General features: G+C 35.3%; 1 protein-coding gene across 1 annotated transcript in view; it reads right to left on the minus strand.

Annotated features, from left to right (window-relative positions):
* The window catches only part of ATAD2 (ATPase family AAA domain containing 2), a 63,345-nt gene that overhangs the window by 6,824 nt on the left and 31,510 nt on the right, over positions 1-25,011 (minus strand). Inside the window, exons 11-22 of the mRNA XM_037048479.1 lie at positions 24,167-24,282; positions 21,267-21,441; positions 19,706-19,794; positions 14,218-14,377; positions 13,179-13,269; positions 12,211-12,525; positions 11,076-11,208; positions 10,529-10,715; positions 9,806-9,991; positions 3,734-3,869; positions 2,086-2,282; positions 1,159-1,318 (exon numbers count right to left, since the gene is read on the minus strand). Of these exons, the coding sequence (XP_036904374.1) occupies positions 1,159-1,318; positions 2,086-2,282; positions 3,734-3,869; positions 9,806-9,991; positions 10,529-10,715; positions 11,076-11,208; positions 12,211-12,525; positions 13,179-13,269; positions 14,218-14,377; positions 19,706-19,794; positions 21,267-21,441; positions 24,167-24,282 (1,945 nt within the window). The remainder of the gene's footprint in view (positions 1-1,158; positions 1,319-2,085; positions 2,283-3,733; positions 3,870-9,805; positions 9,992-10,528; positions 10,716-11,075; positions 11,209-12,210; positions 12,526-13,178; positions 13,270-14,217; positions 14,378-19,705; positions 19,795-21,266; positions 21,442-24,166; positions 24,283-25,011) is intronic.

Here is a 25,011-nt window from a genome sequence, read left to right on the forward strand (position 1 = left end):
AAAGAACAACCCTATACTAGGAAACACTGGATAAAATCCTAAACTGAGTCCAACTACTGTAAACTAGAATATGCTGAGGCAGAAGGCGGAAGTCAAGTGAATACAAGCTTGACTGAATGGGTGCATCAGTCTCTCTCACAGGGCAGTATTCTACAATATTCACACCCAAGGTGTAGCTACAATATCAAAAGAGATGTTGGAAGGGGCTTCTAATGGCATCTGTGCTGAAGAAAGGCAAGGCAAAGTTGAAGCATTGGTTTCTGAGGTACAGGAACACAAGAATCACCTAGGAGCTGGTCAGTAATGCAAACTCTCAGGCCCTCATCCTCTATCTACAGAATTGGAAACCCCAGAGATGGGTCCAGCAACATGTATCTTAATAAGTCCTTTAGATTCTGACAGTTGATAAAGTTTGACCACCACTGGTCTAAAGTAATTTTAGGCTGCCACATGGACAGAAAGAGAAGCAGCAGCAGCTTGATTGCAATCAAACAGAGAAAGCCCTTTGCTTCCCAGGTAAATACTTCCTTCCTTCCACAATTAAGGGGCACTCCAAACGTGGTAGCCTGTTTTCCACTGCTTACCTCCAGGATCCTGAACTATATATAAGGAAAAGCCTAGGGAAGGTAGGGTGGAATACTAGTGAGCTTTTCAGTTGCTAAAGAAACTCAGTAGGTCTCTATGCTAATCAGTCTAACTTAAAAGTACTACCAACTGTAAAAGCCAATGTACTGGAGGAGAGAGTTAATGCAGAAAATGGACTATTAAAAAATATACTATCCACTAGAAGTATTAAGGACATTGCATACATAAAACAAGACTAAGAAGCTAAAAAACAAAACTGAGAAAAAATTCCTTTTGAAAATGAATAAGTTTATCCCAAATATGTAAATATTTGAATGCATAATTATATACATGAGCAAATACGTAATTTTATTATTAATAGATTACATGAGGATAGAATGGGTATATGGACAGAAAAGGTCTGGAAAGAGATCCTCAAACTTAACAGTGTCCACTTCTTGAAGAAAGGAAATGGAACCCTTTGGTGCTGTGAATGTAAAATGTTTACCATATAGTAGCACCTGGTATCAAATCAACCTTCTAAGTGTTAGCCGCCCCCATTCCACCCCATGAGAAGAACTCCCTAGTGCTCACCTCCAGGATCTCTATCTGGATTGTATTCTAAAGCATTACTACATATTAGATCAATATCACTCAAATAGTCTTTCACAGTCAGATACTTGTGGAGATCAATTTTACTGATTACAGATGAAAGGTCCATTGGTTGCTTTATTACAGTCACATAATCAGGAACCTAAAATTCAAGCAAACGACCAAATCACTAAATTAACTCTTAAACACAAAAATGTTTGAGTAAAGTTTCTTTGCCAGGCAATATAGGAGAGAATAAATACATAAGAAATAATGGTATTATATTAATATGAAAGCTTTGATTTATTTAAGGCTAGTTTTATTTTGTATTTATTCTTATCCTCGGGCAACTGTATCTCCAGTTACATTCCATTCCTCTTTCCTCAACCAAATGTCACCTATCTTTCAATGTAAACTTAAAAGCTCGTTCTCCAGCTCACTCTGTCCAAGTAAGTATCATTAGTATTAAAGCATTCAAAAATTGCTTCTAGAATGTTTGGGTTGAGCAAATTTAACTGTCTATTCTCTGCAGAAAACAAAAATGTGTTAGATCATTACTGAAATTTCCATGTGCTTAGACACTATTTGGTATGTTTCTATATAAGAAAACAAGTTCAACCCTGGTTGGTGTGGCTCAATGGATTGAATGACAGCCTGTGAACCAAAGCATCGCTGGTTCAATTCCCATTCAGGGCATATGTCTGGGTTGTGGGCCAGATCCCCCGTAGGAGGTGTGCAAGAGGCAACCACACATTGATGTTTCTCCCTCTCTCTTTCTCCCCCTCCCTTTCCCTCTAAAAATAAATACAATCTTTAAACCAAAAAATAAGTTCAGAGTATAGGCAGAGAACCACATTAACTATTCAAATAGTCTCTAGTTTTGAAGCATTATAGTTTAGAACACATTTGATCCAAAGTTTAAATTAATACCTCATCAGGGTCAACAGGTTTAGTAAATATTCTGAATCGCTTGTCAATAGCAAGCCTATGTGTAACATTTCTTAAGAAAATCCTTAGTTCTCTAAATGTATCTTCTTCTTGTTCTTCTAGCCGTTTCACTTCTTCCGCCGTTAACGGTCTTGGTTCAGGTAGTGGTGCTACTGGGAGGACCTCCAAGGCCTGCAAAACTTCACATAAATGAAAGATTTTTAGTTGTTACTCTCTCATTATATCGAGTGTGAAAAATGATGTAGCGCACATGGTAGACAGCCTTTCAGGGGTAACCCTCCTTACATATGCCAGGAAGCAGAGAATTTGGAATACTAAAGTGCAACCATAATGTCTACCTCTACATTCCCCCAGCAATAACTGGTAACTTCTAACTGGAATACTAATTCCCAAGTCATTGCCTCTGTTCCATTTTGAGATCACTTAAGGGCCTATTAAAACTTTGAAAGTACATTATGGGTATTTCCAGGACAAGAATATTTTTACTTTTAAAAAGTCTTCTTGCTCTGGCTAGTGTGTCTTAGTCGTTTGAGTACTGGCCTGAAAATCAAAAAGTTGCCGTTTCATTCCCAGTCAAGGTATATGCCTTGGTTGCAGGCCAGGTCCCCAGCTGGGGGCATGTGAGAGGCAACTAATCGATGTTTCTCTCCTTCTCTTTCTCCCTCCTTTCTCCTCTCTCTGAAAATAAATTAAATCTTAAAAATTTTTCTTTAAAGTCTTCTTTACTATTTAATTTTTGAACTAATGAAAAATGATGGTGGCTGGTGTGGCTCAGTGGATTGAGTGCCAGACTGCAAACCAAAGGATTGCTAGTTCAATTCCCAGTCAGGGCACATGCCTGGGTTGCAGGCCAAGTCCCCAGTAGGGGGTGCTTCAGAGGCAACCACACATTGATGTTTTTCTCCCTCCCTTCCTTTCTCTAAAAATAAATAAATAAACATTTTTAAAAAATGATGGTATGTTTCAAATATAACAGAAGCTTAACTTTGTTTAAAAAGATATGCACTGAGTATTCAAGACAAAAAAAAAAAGGAATATGAGAGTGATGCCCCAATAAGTTGGCAATCTACTATAAAGGAAGTAAGAGACATAATTACTACATCAATATATCATATTAGTAGTATGAAAGGGTAAAAAAATAATTTTGCCTAGATATGTCAGGGAAGAAAAAACTGAGTTATACCAGAAGAACAAGAAAATAAAAGGTTCCTTAGGCAGAGATGCGGATGAGGAAAGAAGCATTACTAACAGAAAGCAAGCATGAATGAACTTATGTAAGGGCAGAAGTATGTTTGTATGGTTTAAAGATAAAGTGCTTTGTAAGGAAAGAGGTGGGAGAAATGGGATAATGAAAGTGCCAAAAACGGGTTAGATGGCATATTTGGGCTATTCTACGAGGTTAGGCCCAAAGTCCACATAGATTGAAACTATACTTGAAAGGCCTTATGTGCTTTAAGAACTTCAGTCAATGTGAATGAGGGGAAGAAGTCTATTTAAGCTGTAGAGGTATCAATCTCATGCCCAAAGTTTTAAGCTTGTTATTATTAGAAGACGGAAAGGCCATTAACTAATATTTTATTCCCACTTTCTCAAAATTACTATATATATTAGCTTTGATATAGAAATATACCTGCTTTCTTTTTTGATCTAGGAGGCATAGCAGCTTGTTTGATAATTAAATCTTCAAAAAATTTTGTCCGTTCTTCTTTACCAGGTAACTGGACATTGAAAATTTCTCCATAATCATGAATAAATAATTCTTGCACCTTAAAAGAAGAAAATACATGCAACAATAGGTTATTATACATATTTTTATGATAATCCTAATTAATAAAGAATTTTAAAAACAATCTTTTACATGTTGAGTTTATAAATAAACCAGGTATATAACAGATTAAGAACTAAAAAAATGGGATCTTTAAAACTCAAGACTTGGGTAACTTATATGGTAGTATTTACTTAAAGGGTTTTTTTGAAATCATTTAATTCACTTTCAGGGCCCAAAGTAAAATATGAGAATGAGTGGTTGTTCAATAAGAGTTAAGATGAAAAAAATAACAAGTGCTGGTAAGAATCTGGAAAACTTAGAACCCTTGAACTGTAAAATAGTGTAACTATTAACATTCAGTTAACAGTCATCATTAAAAACAGTACAGTAATTCCTCAAAGAGCTAAACACAAAATTACCATGTAACCCAGTATACATGTATGAAAGAACTGAAAACAAAGACTTAAAGAGATACTATAAACCAATAATGACAGCAGGAATATTCACAATAAACAAGAGCCAGACAATCCAAAGGCTCTTCACTTGATAAATGGATAAACAAAATGTCATACATACACGTACAATGTAATATTATTCAGCTTTAAACATAAATAAAATTTTAACAAATGCTACAATATGCATAAATCTTGAAAACACTGTGCTAAGTGAAACAAGTCATTCACAGAGACAAATCTATATTATTCCACTTATATGAGCTGCCAAAGAAAACAAAGGCAAAACACATCCCAAATGAATATTTCCAAACAAACCTAGATCCTTCCCAGTATAATTCTTAGATGATAATAATGTTAATTCCTCATATGATGCTTAAGGTACATGTGATACAGAGATTTACATTCATAGTTTTTCATTTTTTGCTTTGCAAGGTCTTCTGTGCACCAACATTATAAAATGTTCTCTAATACACTACAATATAAACATTTTTCTCCTATTGTCTCAATATTCATGAAATGTCTCTGTTTTTACTAACTTACTAAATTACTATGTATATGAAAAGTGTATTAATGACTAATAGACTATATTCCATTAATCCATACATTCTAGTGAAAATCCAGTTTTAATTAGTAACTTTCTGGTATGCTTTAATACAGAGTCTGGCAGAAGTAACACTGCTTGAGTGTGGTTGGTAGGGTATGTGAATGTCTCACATGACATGAACAGCAATTTGAACATTTCACCTAACATGTCATGTGGTGTGCTTGAGTGTGATATTGTTATGTTATAGAATTACATGCTTATGATTGTGATAAAAGATTCTGTAATAAAAAGGAGGTATTATTTGTGCAGGACCCTGTATTTGGTAGGCCAAGAACCTTCTCATTGTTTTTTAAAATTTTTCTTCAAAGGAATGTTTGAAGAAAACATTTTTTCTCGTCTACAGTGAACTTTAAAATCTATTTATTTTGTTGGGATTTTTATTAGAATGTGTACCTCCTGTTCCCTCCTTCTGGTGGCCTAAAAATATGATATTTCAATTTTTATTTTTACAAGTTTTAATGGACATATCTAAGCTTCTTTTTCAACCAAACTGTAAGGTTAATCAACATCTACATAGCAGGAAAAAAATCTAAATGTGCTTTTACTTCCTTCTTCTCCTTTAGTTATGTCCCTATGTCATTTCAAGTTCGGACTAAGACCAAATTTGTATGTCTCACATTCCTTAATGTTTTTACATCATAACTTTGTGATAAGTTTTACTATTTTCTCTGCTCACTGTTTTATGTGACACTTCTACAAAACAACATATCCAAGAGAAATAATTCTTTAATAATTCAGTTAGGGGTTTATGGGTAATAGTTTCTTAGGGATTATATATTCAAAAATGTCTTTATTTTGCTCTCTCTCTCTCAATGCTAACCTAGTTGGGCAGAAAATTATAAATTATAAAATAATTATAAATTATTTTCCTTTAATATTTGCCAATGATACATTCATTAAGGGATTAATATCCAAAATTTATAAAGAACTCATACAACTCAACACGAAAAGAACAAACAATCCAATTAAAAACTGGCAGAGGACCTGAATAGACACTTTTCCAAAGAAGATATGCAGATGGCAAACAGACATTAAAAGAGATACTCGATGCCACTAATCAGAGAAATGCAAATTAGAATCACTATGAGATACGCCTCACACCTGCCAGATTGGCTATCATCAATAAATCAACCAACAAGTGTTGGTAAGGATGTGGGGAAAAGTGAAACCTTGTGTACTGTTGGTGGGAATGCAGATTGGTGCAGTCACTATGGAAAACAGCATGAAGGTTCCTCAAAAAATTAAAAATAGAACTCTCTTATGACTCAGAAATTCCACTTATTGGTATATATCGAAAGAAACCACAAACACTAATTCAAAAAATTTGTACCCGTATGGTCATATCAATGCTATTTACAATAGCCAAGGTATAGAAGCAACCCAACTGTCCATCAATAAATGAGTAGATAGAGAAGCTATGGTACATATATACAACAGAATATTACTCAACCATAACAATAAATGAAATCTTACCATCTGTGACAGAATGGATGGACCTAGAGCGTGTAATGCTAAGTGAAATAAGTTAGAGAAAGATAAACACCATATTTAATTTGTAAGTGGAAAGAACAAAACAAACAAAACTGAAACCGACTCATACATACAGAGAACAAACTGATGGTTGTCAGCGGGTAGGGCAGTTTGGGGACTGGGTGAAAGGAATTAAGAAGTACAAATTGGTAGCTACAAAACAGTCATGGGATGTAAAGTACAGGGAATATAGTCAATAATATTGCAGTAACTATGCATACTGCCAGACAGGTACCAGAAATACCAGGAGGGGGGAACACTTTGTAATGTATATAAATGTCTAATAACCAGTATGTTGTATACCCGGAACTAGTACAAAATAATACTGACTGTACACAGTAATTGAGAAATAAAATTAAAAATTATTTTCCTTCAACATTTAAAAATATTTGTCAGTTGTCTCCTTAGTAGCCAATGTTACCAATGAAAAGGTAGAAACGATTTGATCTTCAGTCTTTTCTGGTAATTTTTTCTCTTAGAAGATTTTCTTTGTACTTTTGGCATTCTGAAATTTTACATACATAAAAGCCTTTTATGAGAGGCTTTGGAATAATGTAACAAAAGAGAGAAGCTAGCCTTTAAAAAATATCATTAAGTACAGAATTCCCACATTGTTAATAAAGTTATTCCAAACAAAACTGATTTTCAAACTGCCTATATCTGTATAGAGGAAGTTCTACTAGTTTTTCTTATTACTAAGAATATAAACTTATTTTTGTCTCTAACTTCAAAATAATTAAGAGTTTTAATTGACAATAAATACAATAAGCTAATGGTACAATGTGGCTACTAAGCAGCAATTCTTTACAGAACAGTAAATCAGAACACTGCTAGAGTACTTAATTCACTCTGGGTACAGCCTTTCAAAAGGCATATAAAGAGAAAAACATTCAGGAGAGTGACCAGAATTTTGAAGAATCTAAAAGTACGTGTAATGTGTGGCAGAGCTGGCTACTATCATAGTCCACGTTCTCTCCTTTTTGCACACACGGCTATATCATATTTCCCAGTCTCCCTTACAATTAGGTAGAGCTATGTGACTGAGTTTTAGCCAACATAATGCGAAAAGAAATGATATACATCACTTTCAGATCAGACACATGAATGAGCCACTCCTTCCAGCTGGATGGAATGAATGGAACCTGGCAAGCCATGTGATGAAAATGAGAAAACTCTCTCAGCTCGAGTGTCTAAATGACTCCATGGCAAGTAGACCTGCCAATCTAGTCACCTGCCTGGTATTGTTAAGTGGGCAAGAAATAAACTATTGCATTAGTAACCCCAAGGAATATTACATATCATACAAGAAATCTTTAGTGTGAAGAAGCCTGGGTTAGAATGGAAACATAGAAACGAAAAGAGTATTAGAATATACAAGAGTTGCCATAATGAAAATCGATTAGACAGGTTCTATATAGCATCTAGAAAACAAATGAAAACTAAGAAATGGAAGCCTCTCAAAGTAAGATGATTTTTTAGGATCTAGAGATAATGATAGTGAAAAAACTGTTTTAACAAAGGTGGATATCAACATAAAGGAGAGACTATGTAAGAAGAATACAGAACAAGATGATTAACTAAACTAAAACCCTTAAGGCTTTCTCACCCTAAAAATCTGTAAAATCTACAGAAGGTTGCCAAATAATGGTGTTTTATTTACCATTTTTTTGTTATAATGTTGGTGAGAAGGAAATTAATTCTTGTTTATATCAATAAGCCTAGAGTAAAACTGATTTCATTATACAGTTTTGCCTCAAGTCATAGAACCTACTGATGACGCTATGCGAATGCTTACTGTACTTAATGTTCATTTCCCAGCTTATTCAACTTTCACTGGAATAATTCACAACTGACTATTGTAACAGCTGTCAGAGATGTAATCTGATCCTTTGATAACTCTCTGACCATATTTCCTCCTACTATGCCCTTTACTCATTCTGCTGTAGCCACCCTGGCCTTCTTGCTAGAAGTGTTTGTTTCATACCAAACACACTTTTTTTGCTTCAGAGCCTTTGCATTTGCTTTTCTTCTGCCAGACAGCTTTGTCCTTTGGATACTGAAATGGATACCTTACATTTTTCAGGTCTTGGCTCAAATGACATCTTCCTAGTGAGGCCTTACTTAGCCTATTTGACACTGTGACCCTACCACACTCTTTTGGCACTGCTTAGCTCAATCTTTCTCCATAGCAATAAATAAGTATAATATATTTATTTATTTTTATTCATCTCCACCTCAACTACAATGTAAGCCCTAAGATGATACAATTTTTTGTCTATATTGTTTATTGTTATATTCCTTTTGCCTAAATGATACCTAGCAGAGAATAAACACTTAACAGATTTTCTCTAACAAAATATTTGAATTTAACTTTCTACCAATTCTCTAAACACTACAAACCAATTTTGTCAAAGGTATTGCAAAACTGATTACATTCATCCTTAAATGAATACATACAGAAGCCTACAATATGCCTATTATGTACTCTGGGGATAAAGGTGGGAAAAAAGTCCCTGACTTCACATTTGGCTAGGAGAGATAGACAAATTCATATTTAACATCAAGGAAAAGATAAAAAGAAAGCAGAGTAAGGAAACAGAGAGTGATGGGCAGAGGAACTACTGCTGTAACCGAGAAACTAATCAGGGAGGCGTCTCTGAGGTGGTATGAGAGCAGAGACGGAGGAAAATAAAGCACCACGCCAGGCAAGTATCTAGGAGAGCACTGCAGGCAGAAGCAGCATGAACTACTATCCGTTACTGGCAGTTGTCTAAACTGGCATAAACTTGGATGGTAATTTGGTACCATCAAAAATATTCAGCATGCATATTCTTTAACTGAGCTACAGTATTCCACTTTTAAGAACGAGTGCTAGAAACCATATAGTAATGCTTGTACAAATTAAAACCCATGGAGGCAAAATATGTAAATAAAGAAACCTAGGGATGTCTACTGTAGCAGTAAACAAGAACAACCAAATACCTATGGACAAGAATTTGGATAAATATGTTGTGGTATATTAAGACAATGGAGAAAACCATGTTGCTATTAAAAGGAATAAGAATTATATATGGAAAAATATATAAAGCAAATTGCAGAATATTATGCATTACATAATTCAATTTTTGGAAGAGAAAAAATTTTATAATGTAACCGTACTATACACATATACACAGACCATGCTGCCTAACAAGCACATATACCAAACAGTTAACAATGCTATGTTTCCTAAGAACATTTTTATTATTTTATTCACTTCTGAAGCATTTGGAATTTTTATAAGTTCTTATTTTAATACAAATAAGCTTCTTTTTAAGGCACACTAATTTTGCCCTTACAAATTACCTCTTCTGGAAGAGCAGAATGGGGTTTGTCAGAGGTAGCAAGTAGTAAAACGGGAGCGAACGAAGGAATATTCTGTAACAATGTGATAAATGTGGCTTTGAGTGTTGGTCCAACTATTTCCCACCACAAGTGGATATGAGGAACATATACTATACTTGGTGCTGTTCTCTTAGCTTCACGAATCATCTAGCAAACAGAAAAAAATTTACGTTCAGTTACAAAGTCAGCACATCAGTAATGCTATGCTTCCCCACAAGCTTATTTATAAATGTTTTGCCTCATATTTAGAAAACATAATTGCCTCAAGCAATTAGAAGACAGCTCAAGAAGTGTAGAAGACCCTTCTGCTGTAACAAAGTTTAAGTATAAAAATATAAAACACCTTTTCATTAAAAATTTTTAAATATAAAAATAGCAAAAACACAAGCAGAATACCTGAGTACTTACAACACAGCACTCACTGTTTTAAGTATAATTCTCACAACATCAATACACTGGAAATAAAATTATTTTCCCTATTCTAGGCAGAGAGATCTAATAACTCTCCTAAGGTCACTCAGGTATTCTTTAATGACTAAGAAGTTATGCATGAGTTTTATTTTATAAACCTAAAGTTACAAATCAGAAAACAGAAAATGTACAAAACAATGAAGCAATTCTAGACTCTGTCTTTGGAAGACTGCTTTGCCTTACAGCTTATCTGTCTGGGTAACAATGAATGACCTGGGCACACGTTTCTTCGGGAGATGTGGCACTGACTCCAAAAAGAATAGGAATGTCCAATGTATACACTGCCAGTTTTTCCAAAGCATGGATGACAGCTGGTGCCAAATGAGAACCTTGACCAAATCCTGGTTCTCCCACTATCAGTATTCTTGGTCGAAAAGAAATAGGTTGATAACAAGCATTTCTGAAAGAAAGGAGTAATAAACAGTGTTTTAGAAAATGAAAAGTTTACATTTTCTCATGAATTACCAACTATGAACTTACATAAGTCAAAAGTTTTGAATGTTTTTTGGCCAATCATACATAACAACATGGCTTACATGGTTTTTGAAAACAACTACCGTCTACAGATGTTTAAGAATAATTATACAGAGGAATTTCTACTATAGTGACAACTCTAATTACAAATTCCCTTTTTATATTTCAACCTTAAAAAAAGCAGATTAGTTGGTATCTTTTATCTTTCAACCATCATCTCTTTTCGTTTTAGGGAATTTACACACCAAACAAACAAACAAACAAATAATTTTCAAGGAAAATGTACCTATTCAAATGAAGAAAATTAAAATTTTCTTTAGCCTTATTAAAGGAATTTTGAGAAAGCCCATTCTCACATACTGATGGAACATCATCATCACTGTATGCCAAGTCACTTTCCAGCAGAGGACAAGAAATATCTGTTAAAAAAAACACCAAAAAACCCCCACAACTGTACATTAGTAACTTTTCTAGATTGCAAAGCAAACTTTTACGTAATTCTTCAGTTAGCAAATCAGTGTATTTCAATGACAGTCTTTAAAAATTTATTTATTTATTTTTAGAGAGAGGGGAAAGGAAGGAGAAAGAAAGGAAGAGAAACATCAATGTGGGGTTGCCTGTCACCCATGCCCTACTGGGGACCCAGGCATGTGCCCTGACTGAGAATAAATGGGAGACCCCCTGGTTCCAGGCTCACTGCGCTCAATCAATACACTGAGCTACACTAGCCAGGGATCAGTGACATTTTTTAAACACTCAAAAATATTGTGCAAGCCCTGGCTGGCGTAGCTCAGTGGATTGAGCGCGGGCCTGCGAACCAGATGATCGCGGTTCAATTCTCAGTCAGGGCACATGCCTGGGTTGCAGGCCAGTTCCCTGTAGGCCAACTCCCAGCAGGGGATGCACGAAAGGCAACCATACATTGATATCTCTCTCCCTCTCTCCTTCCCCTCTAAATATAAATAAATAAATAAATAAAATTTAAAGAAAAAAAAAGAAAATAAACTTTAAAAAAATATTGTGCAGATATGAATAACAAAAATGGTTAAGTCCTTATTTAACATCATCAATAGATTCTGTGACTTTAAGTGAAACCATGTATAAAGAAAATTTTACCAAGAGCTAACTGACATAAACAGGAGTTATATCCTATAGCACTTCATTACTGTTATAATAAATAAAATGATGTTGAATAAATCAATGTTATCTGAGAACCTGGTGTAAATATAAAAATGCATTCCAAACTTAAAATAGATCAAGTTTAAGGCAATTCCTGAAGTATATTTCCTTCAACCACCCAAGAAAAACATGACTAAATTCCTTTCAAGAAAGTGTATATAAAAAGCATTGCTGAGAATTACAAAACATTTAGCTTCACTAATTATAAAAACTAACTTTAAGTAATTAATCAAGTCTCATACCAGAGTCTAACACTTTATTTGTTCTGATTTCTGCATGAGGAAATACTTTCTGCAGGGCTTCTAAGATCTTGTGAACAGTGCTTTGCAGAAGTGGTTTCACAATGGTGGACAGTGCCTGCCCAGGTGATGTCACAGCCCTTTGGGAGGCGGGTATCATCTTTTGCATCGCTACCTCAAAATCCTTAGCTGAGATACTAATTGAAGAGAGATCCAACTGCAGTTTCTCACTAGTGGTATAGATCTGTGGGTAGCGTCGACGCAGAGCACATAAAGCAGCCTCAGAGCATATTGACTTAATATCTGCACCACAGTATCCTACCAAGACAAAAAAAAGGTAAGTTACCATTCTATTAGCACAACTATGGTTAAAATTAAGTCAGCCTAACAATATAGTAGCAAAATATTTAAGTGTAATAAGGCTAAAATCTCTCATTTACTTAGTAAACTTATATGGTGGTGATAACTATCAACAAATCAACTTTTGTGAGTGAAATGTGCAAACACTAATATAGCATAGGGGTCGAGAGTAAGAGTTTTAAGATCACAGATAAGGTTCACATTCCAGTTTGTCATTTCCGAGACCTGTGATCTTTGGAGAATTATTTATGCTCTGTCAGCCATTTCTACATCTGTAAAGTGGGGATAATGTTACCTACTTATAGGTCTGATGTGAGAATTACCTGAAATATATGTAAAAGAATGCTCAACAGGATGACCAGAAAAATGTAAACAGTCAGCAAAAGATAGCTATTATAATTGTCCATTTTGCTCTCAAATTCCCCAATAGCAGATTTGTCAAATATCTCTAGTATCTGAGGAAGATAATCTCTAATATCTTGTAGGAAGAAAACAGGTAGAGACGAGAAACAAATATAACCCGGTATTTCTTTAAATATAACTTTGCAATACTACAACTTGTTCCATCTTTGAACTGCATATATTTATTAATGCTTAAAAGCAATGCTTACCAACACAGTTTTCTGCTAGTTCTTCTAGAAATATGTCCAGTGGTTTAGGATTCCAATCCCTTGTGTGAATCTTTAGAATTTCTTTTCGAGCCTACAAATAAAAACATTTTTTTACATCTATAATAAAAAAGTGTTACTCAGATTTGAATAATTTCAATTTAAAATACTCTCAATTACCTAAAATGTTAAAGATATCAGTACCTAAATAAAAATATGAAACAGTAAAAAAAGATGCATTTGTAAAAGGTTAAGGAATTTATATTAAACAGATTTACATTTATAGTACTCAAGTTCCATTCATCGCAAATGTGAATGAAAAAAAGTAACTAGTGAACTACTGTTCATTCTGGTACATATTAAGAACTATTTTTAAGAGTATTGACAGCTCTACTATATATTTTATTTCTAAATATTTATTTATTTTTAGACAGCTGGGAGGGGATGGAGAAAGAAAGAAAAACATTGATGTGGCAGAGATACATTGATCTTTGCCTCTCTTACATCCCCACCTGGGGACTTAGCCGGCAACCCAGGCCAAGTGCCTTGACTGGGAATCAAACTGGTGACCTTTTGGTTTGCAGGACAGTGCTCAATCCACTGAACCACACCAGCCAGGGTTCTTATTATATTTTCTTGCTTGTGTTTCAAAAAATAAGTGGCTTTAAAATAACATGGTGGCCTCCATGAAAAATCCAAGGCTAACAAATTGGCTAAGGATTGGATGTTTATTAGGCAATGTGTTCTAGAGCAAAACAAAGTTGTATGATTTGTATTATTGATACCCAAAGTCTTTGCCTAAACTGAAGGAATTTAAAGAGTATTTTTAGGAAGGCATTATTTAAAAAATAAATTACCTGACTTATTTTAAATAGAATAATACTTCTCTGTAAATACATGCATACATGTTTGGGAGTTAATCATACAACATTGCTTCAGAACATACAAAATTCAATCTTCAAATTTTTACTGTACAAAGACTTGTTGATGATAAGGGCAACATATTTTGCCAAAATTTGAGTGGTGTTAATTGAGTTCTTACATCTTTATCAGGTAAGCTGAAAAGAAATTCTCTATCAAAGCGACCAGGCCTTCGTAAAGCAGGATCAATAGAATCCAGTCTGTTGGTAGCACCAATGACCACAATTTCTCCTCTGCTGTCCAATCCATCCATAAGCGCTAGCAGGGTGGAAACAATAGAACTAAATTTAAAAATAAGAGAGAAGAGATTAATTGATTGGATATAACATTTCTTCTTCTGGTAAGTGTAAATACATTAAATTAGAATAAATTTTCTTTAGCATCTCCCTACTTTCAAAAGATTTTAAAAAATTCTGGCCCTGGCTGGTGTGGCTCAGTGGACTGGGCGCTGGCCTGCAAACTGAAAGTTTGCTGGTTTGATTCCCAGTCAGGGCACATGCTGGATTGTGGGCCAGGTCCCCAGTTGGAGGCGTGCAAGAGGCAACCACACATTGATGTTTCTCTCCCTCTCTTTCCCTTTCTCTCTAAAAAAGGTATATAAATAAAATCATTTAAAACCTATTTTTTAAAATTCTGTAAAGTAGCACACTAAATGACACATGCAGATTAAAATCAACAGAACACAGAAATGGTCTTTAGAAATCACAAATGGATCATGAAAGTCATTTCATAAAGCATCATTTTTTCAAAGACACTTGAGAGTTCTCAAATAAGACAAACAAACAAACAAAATACTAGCAAGTACCAGGTAGACAAATAGTATCTAAAAATTATAAAATGTTCTACTATATGTACTCATAATCAAACAAAAAATCCAAAAATAAAATACACACAAAGCATAAATACATAGAATTTTAATTACATTTTAAACTTTTGACTGTGGAGATTAGTAAAATAATCTCCCCATCTTCATCAACAAGTTTCAACAATTAACAATACTCCTGTTATATGCCTTTACCAGACAGCTTTAAAAAACACAACATAACAAAAATCCTCAAATCATTTAATATAAATATTTCATGTTAAGTATTTCACATATGTATTTCTATGATAAGGACTTTTAAAAACTTCCACAATACCATGACACCAGTATAAATGACAGTAATTCCTTAATATAACCTAATACCCAATTTCATGGATATTCTGAAAATATCTTTTTATATTTGATTTGTTCAATCAAGCACATGGTCAAACCTCCCTCAAATCATTAACAGTTCCCATCACACTCCCTAACTTTTTTTCCCTTCCTCCGTGCCATTCATTTGTTGAAGAAACTGGGTAATTTGTATTATAGAATTGTCTTCCCACATTGTGAACTGATGGATATCTTCCTGGTGGGGTCATATAACTTGTCTTCTACCATTTGTATATCCTGTGAACTGGTAATTAGACCTAGAAACTTAATAAATGCAGGTTAAACTACTTGGGATAGCCCATTTCATAGGACTATACCATGTATTTACTTTCTACTGTATAATTCAGGAGTGCTTAATACCAGTTTCTCACTTGAGATCAGTGGGTTGGGTTTAAGTGAGATGTCACCTTATTCCACTCACCACAAACTTCACTATGAACCTTTACACCTTACTATTTTAGCAGCCACTAATAAGTATTGCTTAGATTGATGTTTCTCAGCCATGGTACAACTGTTATTTTGGGTCAGATGATTTTTTTATGGTGGAGAGCTGTGCATTCTAGGATATTTTAATAGCATCCCTGGTATTCACCCAGTAGATACCAAGCATTCCCATCCCACACTTGTGACAATCAAAATGTCCAGACAAGTGGATTGAGCGTGGGCCTGCGAACCAGAGGATCGCGGTTCGATTCCCAGTCAGGGCACATGCCTGGGTTGCAGGCTGGTTCCCTGCAGGCCAACTCCCAGCAGGGGATGCACGAAAAGCAACCATACATTGATGTTTCTCTCCCTCTCCTTCCCCTCTAAAGATAAATAAATAAATAAATACAATCTTAAAAAAAAAGAAAAACCTCTAAAAAAAAAAAAATGTCCAGACATTTGTCCCTTGGGGGCCAAAGTCACTCCCAGTAGAAAACCACAGGTAGAGATTTACTTTTTCATAGGGGGTTGCAAAATGCTGATTCTTCTAACTTAATACTTTCCTTTGCATTTATTGACTATAATTTTCCTATAAAGAACTTTACTTCATCTACTATAAAATTACCCTGATTCATGGCCTGAATCATGACTACAGAAAAAAGAAATGCTGGATTCATTCTCTTTATTCAATTTTCAGAGTAATGAATCACCAATGTAGAAACCCCAAAGTGACCAATTAGATTTTTAAAACAGAATCATTAAAAACTGACTTTTCAATGTATCTGATGTATTTCAATCTACTGTAGTCATTATAATTTTTGATATTCAAATAGCTCCATCTTTGGTCAATGGAAACTCATTCAAAATTGGCTATTTCATTCTGATATGATCCTAATGATCTTCTGTTTTTCCCTTGCTTCCAGGCATTGACAAGATGTTCCAGGCTTGTCTTACTTATTTCCTGCTTTAGTTCTGTAATCTGTCATCTCTCCTAGGAGTGCTACTGGATTGTGATTGCTTCTAGATTTTTTCAGTGTCCAAAATTAGGAATCTTTTTTCCTTTCATTATCACAAAGCTTAATGAAGAAATTAATATGTTCCTGATTTAATGAAACAAATTCAGATCACACTTCTCTCAGAGTGTTTTCTTTAAAAAAATTCATCATGAAATCAAAATATTTTTAATTCAAAGTAAAGGTTTTAGGGTTTTAATTTAACTTATTTTATATCTACATCCTTTTTCTTAGACTAAAATCTTATTTTCTGGTACATCAAAATAATTCATTGTATACTAAATTTCTCTGAAATATATTTAAGCCCTGGCTGGTGTAGCTCAGTGGATTGAGTGCAGGCCTGCGAACCACACAATCGCGGTTCGATTCCCAGTCAGGGCACATGCCTGAGTTGCAGGCCAGTTCCCAGCAGGGGACTCATGAGAGGCAACTATACATTGATATTTCTCTCCTTCTCTCCTGCCTTTCCCTCTAAAAATAAATAAATAAAATATTTAAAAAATATATATGTAGTTAAGATGGTATGTGCTTGCTAAAATGACTCCAATCCCTTTATAACTGTTTCAAAATATAGTAAGTTCTCAACTGCTTGACTGCAAAATGAAGTTGGTATTGATAAATGTTTCTCCCTATTAACACAGTATAGCATGGGTGACACTGAAATATGTGATACAGAAAAATTTGTATGACTGCTGGTACAAACATAAAATTTTAAAAAAAGTTTAATTTATTGATTTTAGCCAGAGAGAAGAATGGGGGATAGAGAAAGATAGACAGATACTGATTTGTTGTTCCACTTATTTATGCATTCACTGGTTGCTTCTTGTATGCACCCTGACCAGATATCAAACCTGCAACCTTGGTGTACGTGGACAATGCTCCAACCAACTGAGGTACCTGATCAGTGCAAACATAACTATTTTTTACCAGAGAACTTGACAGTTTAATTTACTACTCACAGCAACAGATGAAAATGTATAGCATCAAGTCAAAGAAGGCCACCAGAATATAGTAAATATCATCAAGTGTTAAAAAAAGTAAAAACCTACCTATCACTCAGATTATTTCTTGCTCCTCTTCTATACCATTTACAATAAAAACATACTAGCAAATATGAAGGCATGCAAATCTTTGCTTTAGGGCATCCCAAATTAACTAAGCAATTATACATGATTTATGAGATAATTTGAAAAAAAGTCAAGAAAAACTGAAAACGAACTGGGACTAAGAGTAATTTAGATTCAAGTTGAGACAGTGTCATTAAGAGAAAGTGCTTCCTTGAGTAACCATAGGGGAGGTTCCATTTTCCCACCCTGAAAGTGAGGAAGTCGCGTTAGTAAGTAGAACATTAGACTAGCAGTCATGCACTCGGACATATTTTGTTGGCTCAGACAGTGTCTTAAAAGCATGTGAATTGCTTGGCAACATTTAAAAGGCATTTAACACAAAAATTTGTACAAAATTTAAGAAAGAAAATTTATTTTTCAAGTGTGGGTCAGCTTCTGCACTTCAGCAGGCTGGAGATAAAACAACTGATTATGCTTTGGTGGCTGAACACTCAGCCGTATTACTCACCACAGCCCCACTCTTACTACTGGCCTGGCTCACTCATTTCATTTGCCTTACTTCAGTGGCCAGTGGGCATTTAAGTTTGTATCACAAGTTAAGTCTGTAACCAAGATTTTTTTAAAAACATCACCAATAGTATTTTTATTTGCCAACATTAAAAGTCTGACTTTTAGCTCTGGCTAGTGTGGTTCGGTTGGGTGTCATCTCACAAACTAAAAGGTCACCAGTTCAATTCCCAGTCAGGGCACTTGGAGAAAGCAACCAGTCAATGTTTCTCTCTCACATAAGTGTTTCTCTCCCTCTCTTCCTCCCTCCCTTCCCCTCTAAAATAATTTTTTTAAGTCTGAATTTTAAACAGATTCTTGGACTAAGGGTGGTTCATATCCAACAGCTCTTTCAACTTTTCACCTGTCTCATCCCCAGTAGCTACTCCAGAACTACTACCTTCACCATGAAGCTCCGTGAGTTTTCTCAGTTCAAACTTGGGCTTCTTCAGCATTTGACTTTTCTAACATGATATAAAGGGGCAGATAAATAGGTTGGCAAGCCTTTCCTATGTCTCTTCCAACCAATGCTATCTGGAATCAATACACTGACCACTTCCTTTCAAGTCATTCGTCTGTACCTCTTGGATCATGACTTCCATCATCTTCATCTGTACCTGGCAGGCCCATTGAGGAAGAGCATTAAGAGGTCTTCAGAATCTGTTTGTTGCATTTTTTTTTAGTAAAACCAACACATAATAGTCAAAGCAAGTAACCACTGGTAGTCTTGACATCAACATGAGCTTCAATCTTGGTCTGCCTTTTTTTTTTTTTACCTCAGAGCACATTCTGTCACAGGAAGAATCCATGCCATGAAAATTAAGGCAGCTTTTGTTCTGAACACCCCCAGTAATTAGCTTCAGTTTTCTAAATGCAACTTCATCACTCTGCACACCACCTTGGTTCACTTCAAAAACATGACCCTTGAAATCATCAGATACAATTTTGGTTCCTGAGTTCTCATGACATGTTTTTCCAGTATCACCTATGCTGACCATAGTTGGTGCTTTCACATCACACCAATCTTTCTCAGAAAATGGGTCAGCCATTTGCTTTTTGGCTCCCTTTTTGCCACCCTTTGTAAGGTGCTTGTTCTTGCTGACCACCATAGTGCTGCTCAGAAAGCCAAAAAGTGTAACTAAGATTTTAACACTTTTTGAGAATACCCTGCCACCCAAATCTCAGATTAATTTTTTTCTTTTTCTACTGTATAGTACATTGAAATTTTACTATGCCCCCCACAAAAATGGGAAACTTCTGGTTTATAAAGTTTCTTTCTCCACCTAATGACCATTCTGTTACTCATGCAATCAATACAGATCAGAATATAGGGAAAAGTCAGAAGTGTCATCAAGCAAGTTTTACCTGTGAATTTGATCTTGCCTGCTGGATCGTACTGGAGCCAGACCATCGATTTCATCAAAAAAAATAATTGATGGGCGCATCTGATAAGCCTACAAAGTAGGTCCAGTGGTATATTATCAAGAAAAAGTTCAAATATGTAAACTTTTAAAAAAAATTTTAAAAAATTTTAACTCTTGTTCAAGTACAGTTTTCTTTCTTGTATTCCCAGCCCTGCCCTCCCCCAGTGCTCCCCACCTCCCTCCCATCTCTGCTCCCCACCTTAGTTATTGTCCATGTGTCCTTTATACTTGTTCATGTGAGTACTTCCCCTTTTCCCCTGTGATTCTCTCCCCTCTCCCCTCTAGACCCTGTCAGCACGTTCTGTGTTTCAGTGTCTTTGGTTACATTTTGCTTGCTTGTTTGTTTTGTTGTTTAGATTCCTGTTAAAGGTGATATCATATGGTATTTGTCTTTTACTGCCTGGCTTATTTCGCTCAGCATAATGCTTTCCAGTTCCATAAATATGTAAACTTATTATAAACCATTTTATCCCATTTTCATTCCAACTTGCTTATGGAGTTTATGTTATAAATCTAAATATAAATTCAGTAACTACGTTTTAAGGATTCAGGCTAAATTATAACAAACAGTTTAATTTCATTTGCATCCCAACTGGAAATTTTCAAAATATATACTCTACTGGTTATGTAACTTAGATTTCATATAGCTATAGTTACTGGGGCACACAAAAAAATCCTTAATATAGACCAATTGTCAAAATAAGATAAAGAATAGCCCTGGCTGGTGTGGCTCAGTTGGCTGGAGTGTTGTACCATTGACCGAGGGGTCGCAGGTTCCGTTCCTGGTAAGGGCACGTGCCTGAGTTGTGGGTTCGATCTCTTGTTACGAGAAGGTGGCTAATTGATGTGTCTTTCTCAAATCAATGTTTCTCTTTCCCTCTCTCTAAAAGCAAGAAAAAATTTCTCTGGATGAAGACTAGACCAAAACAAAATAAGATAAAGAATAGAAGATAGTGATACAGCCTTCCCTCCATGTCAGAATGGGAAAACAATTAGCACAATGTCATAGTTTAAAAAAAAACAAAGAAAAAAATCTGTAAAGTTAAAACAAAAGACCTCAGTGAGTTCCAAAAACAGATTTAAAAGCATTTGCAGCATTATGCCTCAGTAGATCAGAATGTATTATCTTACAATGTGCTGTCAATACAACCTGGGATGGGAAATTAAAGCCCATCTAGGGCAAAACTAATCTTCTCATGTATTGAGATGTAACTTGCAACTACTGTCTCCCTAAGTACAAAACTACCATGCTCTTTCTCAGGTTCTAAGACTCCAAAGTACTAAGATCTAGTTATTCCTTTTCTCTTCTTACTATAAAACTGTCCCTGATAGGCCAGTGTTATTTAATACACAAAGAAAAATAATCTGGGAGGGTTATATATTTGGTCTAATTCTTCTAAAAATTTCCCTATGAAAAGTAATTAAACACAAGTTTATCTAATCCTTAGATACTTACATCTACATTGAGTATAAATCTAGATAGATAAATTTTATCATTATACCTGATCAAATAGCAATCGAAGCTGTCTTTCAGACTCTCCTACCCATTTACTCAGACAATCGGCACCTTTCCTCATGAAAAACGCAACTCTCTTATCCCCTTGACTGCACTCATTGGCAAGTGCTCTAGCAACCAGAGTTTTTCCAGTTCCTGGTGGACCATAAAACAAACAACCTCTGTAAAAGTAAAAGTATTATTTTATCAGTACTACATTAAAAAAGGACCATTTAAACAAAATTACAAACTAATTTCATAAGTGCACTTAATTAGTAAATAAAAAAAGTAAGTGAGACAACTGAAATATTTTAGTTCAGAAGCACAACTTATAATCTGGTAATTAATATTGCTACTACAAAATTAATACTAAAACCAAATAAAACCCTTTATTTAAAATATATCTTCTTTTATATATTCATTATGCTCATATTAGCTTTCCTTGCACAGAAGTTACACTTAAAAAGACTTGACAGTTGCCCTGGCCAGTGTGGCTCAGTTGTTTAAAGCAACATCCTATAAACTGAAAGGTCACAGGTTCAGTTCTCGGTCAGGGCACATGCCTAGTTGCAAGTTCAGATCCCAGTCATGGCATATGTGAAAGATTGGTGTTTCTCTCCCCCTCTCTCTCCTTCCCTTCCCCCTCTCTAAAATCAGTGAGTATGTCCTCGGACGAAGATTAAAAAAAAAAAGGACTTGACAGTTTACTTTTTTTTTAATTTAAATATTTATTTATTTATTTTTAGAGGGGAAGGGAAGGAGAGGAAGAGAAACATCAATGTATGGTTGCTTCTCGTGCATCCCCTGCTGGGAAATGGCCCCTGCCGGGAACTGGCCTGCAACCCAGGAATGTGCCCTGACTGGGAATCGAACTGCGATTGTCTGGTTCGCAGGCCCGCGGCTCAATCCACTGAGCTACACCAGCCAGGGACAGTTTACTTTTGTAATGTATTAGGGGAAAGAATAATTGGTTTCTTCTACAATCTTTGGTCTCAATCTCAGGAACATAATACGAAAAAATTTAAAAGAAAATATCCTGGAATTGAACAGGAGGGAGAATAAGATAAAAGAAGATAGAACTTAAAGACATAATGGTGGTTGGGCAGTAAAGACTAAGACAATGTAAATAAGATAAATTTTGTGACATCACTCCAATAGGGTAAACTATTTTTTCACATAGTTTCAAAGTTATCTGTTGCTCTTAGAATAGAATTCTGAGAAAATGGGCTATACTCACAATACTTAATAGAAATGTAAAAAGGGTATAAAAATAGGTTAAGTTCTACCAAAGTAATGTAAAATAATCAATTTCAGACCACCAAATAACTGCTCTTGAAAAGAAACTCTTAAAGAAAATCCCAGAAAAAGAAATGACAAAGTAAGAATTGTAGGGGAAAAAATCAAAAGTGATGGATGAAATCTCTTAAAAGTTAATAAAAATAGTAAGATTGGGACAATCAAATGCAGATATAAAAAACAAAGCACATAGTAAGGAAACAGTCAGACATACAAATGGAATAAGCAACAATGATTTCAATGAACAAAAACTAAGGCAGGTATAGATTTTTAAAATATTATCTACTGAACCAACAATCTAATTTGTGAGACCATATCTTAAAGATAGAATTAAGAATTCACACAAAGAGGAACTAATGAAATGTTCATGATATTGAAATCTGTGATAATGAAAAGTTAGGAGAAAACAAGCCAGCAACGGCAAAACCAAATAAAATGTGACACACCACAATAATGAAATATTATCTAACCATTAAATACAAAGATCATATATGAAAATAAGTTTATACAATCATATTTTTGATTTTTATGGGAGTAAATGTATGTTGTAAAGAAGGAGAAAGAAAAAGAAAAATCTCAGGGAGTTAATTCTTTAGGTTCACTAAATTATTTTAACTAGGTACCATATTTTGCCATGTATAGTGCACAGTTTTTTGCCCAAATTTTTGAGGGGAAAATAAGGGCACAATAATGATTACATACCATGGGTATAATAATACTGTGTATAATGTACACAAAAACATAGGTGCACACTATACATGGCAAAATATGGTAGTTTCATCATTCCTATAAGTAAATGTTACTTAATATTAATATCAGATTTAAAAATTTATATGGCTCAGTTAATATTCCATCAACTGGAATACACAGCTAAAACTAATAACACTCTTTAACTATAACTAAAAAACAAATTAAAAAACTGAATTGACCAATGTTTTATAGTATACAGCTTTTATGATGTAAAAGTAAAAAAAGCTTACCAATTTAAAAAGGTTTACTTAAATCAATGTATCCATAGAAGTAGGAATTGAAATGAGAAGGGTAGGAGGGGCCTACTGCCTTCTATAAAAGACTTAAAGTACAATTTGATTGTTAAAATGATATACAATTACAAACAATTTTAAAAATGGAAATAAGTATGTATGAAAGCAATTCCACTACATTTTTGAAAAACCATAAAGAATCTCCCCCCTGCCCTGGTGTAGCTCAGTGGACTGAGTGCGGGCTGTGAACCAAAGGGTTGTTGGTTCAATTCCTGGTCAGGGCACAGGCCTGGACTGCAGGACAGGTCCCTAGTGGGGGCCATGTGAGAGGCAACCACACATAGATGTTTCTCTCCCTCTCTTTCTCCCTCCCTTCCCGTCTCTCTGAAAATACATAAATATTTTTTAAAAAATCTTTCCCCCCACCCACTCATGGAGAATCAATTTGGAAACCATTCTTCATGTTAAACATTAAGAAACTAAATATATTCAAAGCACCCAGGACCTTGCAGGAAAAATATATAAATTTAGAGTTCACCTGAAAAACTTCAACAGAGAAACATTATCTTTCTAGATGATAGTAGCATAGAACAGATTTTGGCTAAAATAAAATGTATAGTAAAATTACCTTGGAGGTTGAATTTTGAACTTTTCAAAGACTTCCGGATAAAGTAATGGAAATACCACCATTTCTTTTAGAGCTGCAATATGATTAGACAGACCACCAACACTATCAAATCGTACCTGATAATGGAAGAGAAACATTGACATTCTTAGATTTGGAGTCAAAATTAAAATGTCATTCCAGACTTCCAGCCAAGATGGAGGCATAGGTGGGAACACCGTGCCTCCTTGCACAACTAAGTTTAAAGACAACAAAGATTTAGTAACAAAAACATAACCAAAACAGACAGAAAATCGAACTATATGGAAGTCCGACAATAATAAACCATTCATCTAGACTGGTAAGAGGGGTGGAGTCAGCAACTGGTGGAGAGGGGTGAAGGAAAAAGCTGCCAGACTGACCTAGGAGCGCAGGCGGCGGTTGGCAGATCCCAGGAGTGGGGTGGTAACAGGCAGACCCAGTGAGGGCACAAGGTGGCTGGCTGATTGCCGTCACACATTTGTACATAGATAAACCAGGTGAAAAAACAGACAGTGAGACAGACCACGCAACCCAGGGCCCCAGTGCTGAGAAATAAAGCCTAAAAACACCAATTGGAAAAACTTTCAGGGGTCAAGGTGCCGGGAGAGGCTCTCAGGCTCACAGAGAGTTCGTTGGAGAGACCCACAGGGTCCTAGAGGGTGCACAAGCCCACATACCTGGGAACCAGCACAAGAAGGGCCCAATTTACTTGCAGGAAGCAGCAGAGGGGACCAAAATCCGAGAGAACGCAGAACAAACACCACTGCCCCTCTCTGACCCTACCCCCACATACAGCATTACAACCCAGCAACCTGGGTTGCCCTGCC

Source organism: Sturnira hondurensis, unplaced genomic scaffold (genome assembly GCF_014824575.4).
Source record: "Sturnira hondurensis isolate 20B ecotype Veracruz unplaced genomic scaffold, ASM1482457v3 Scaffold0006413, whole genome shotgun sequence".
NCBI lineage: Eukaryota > Metazoa > Chordata > Mammalia > Chiroptera > Phyllostomidae > Sturnira > Sturnira hondurensis.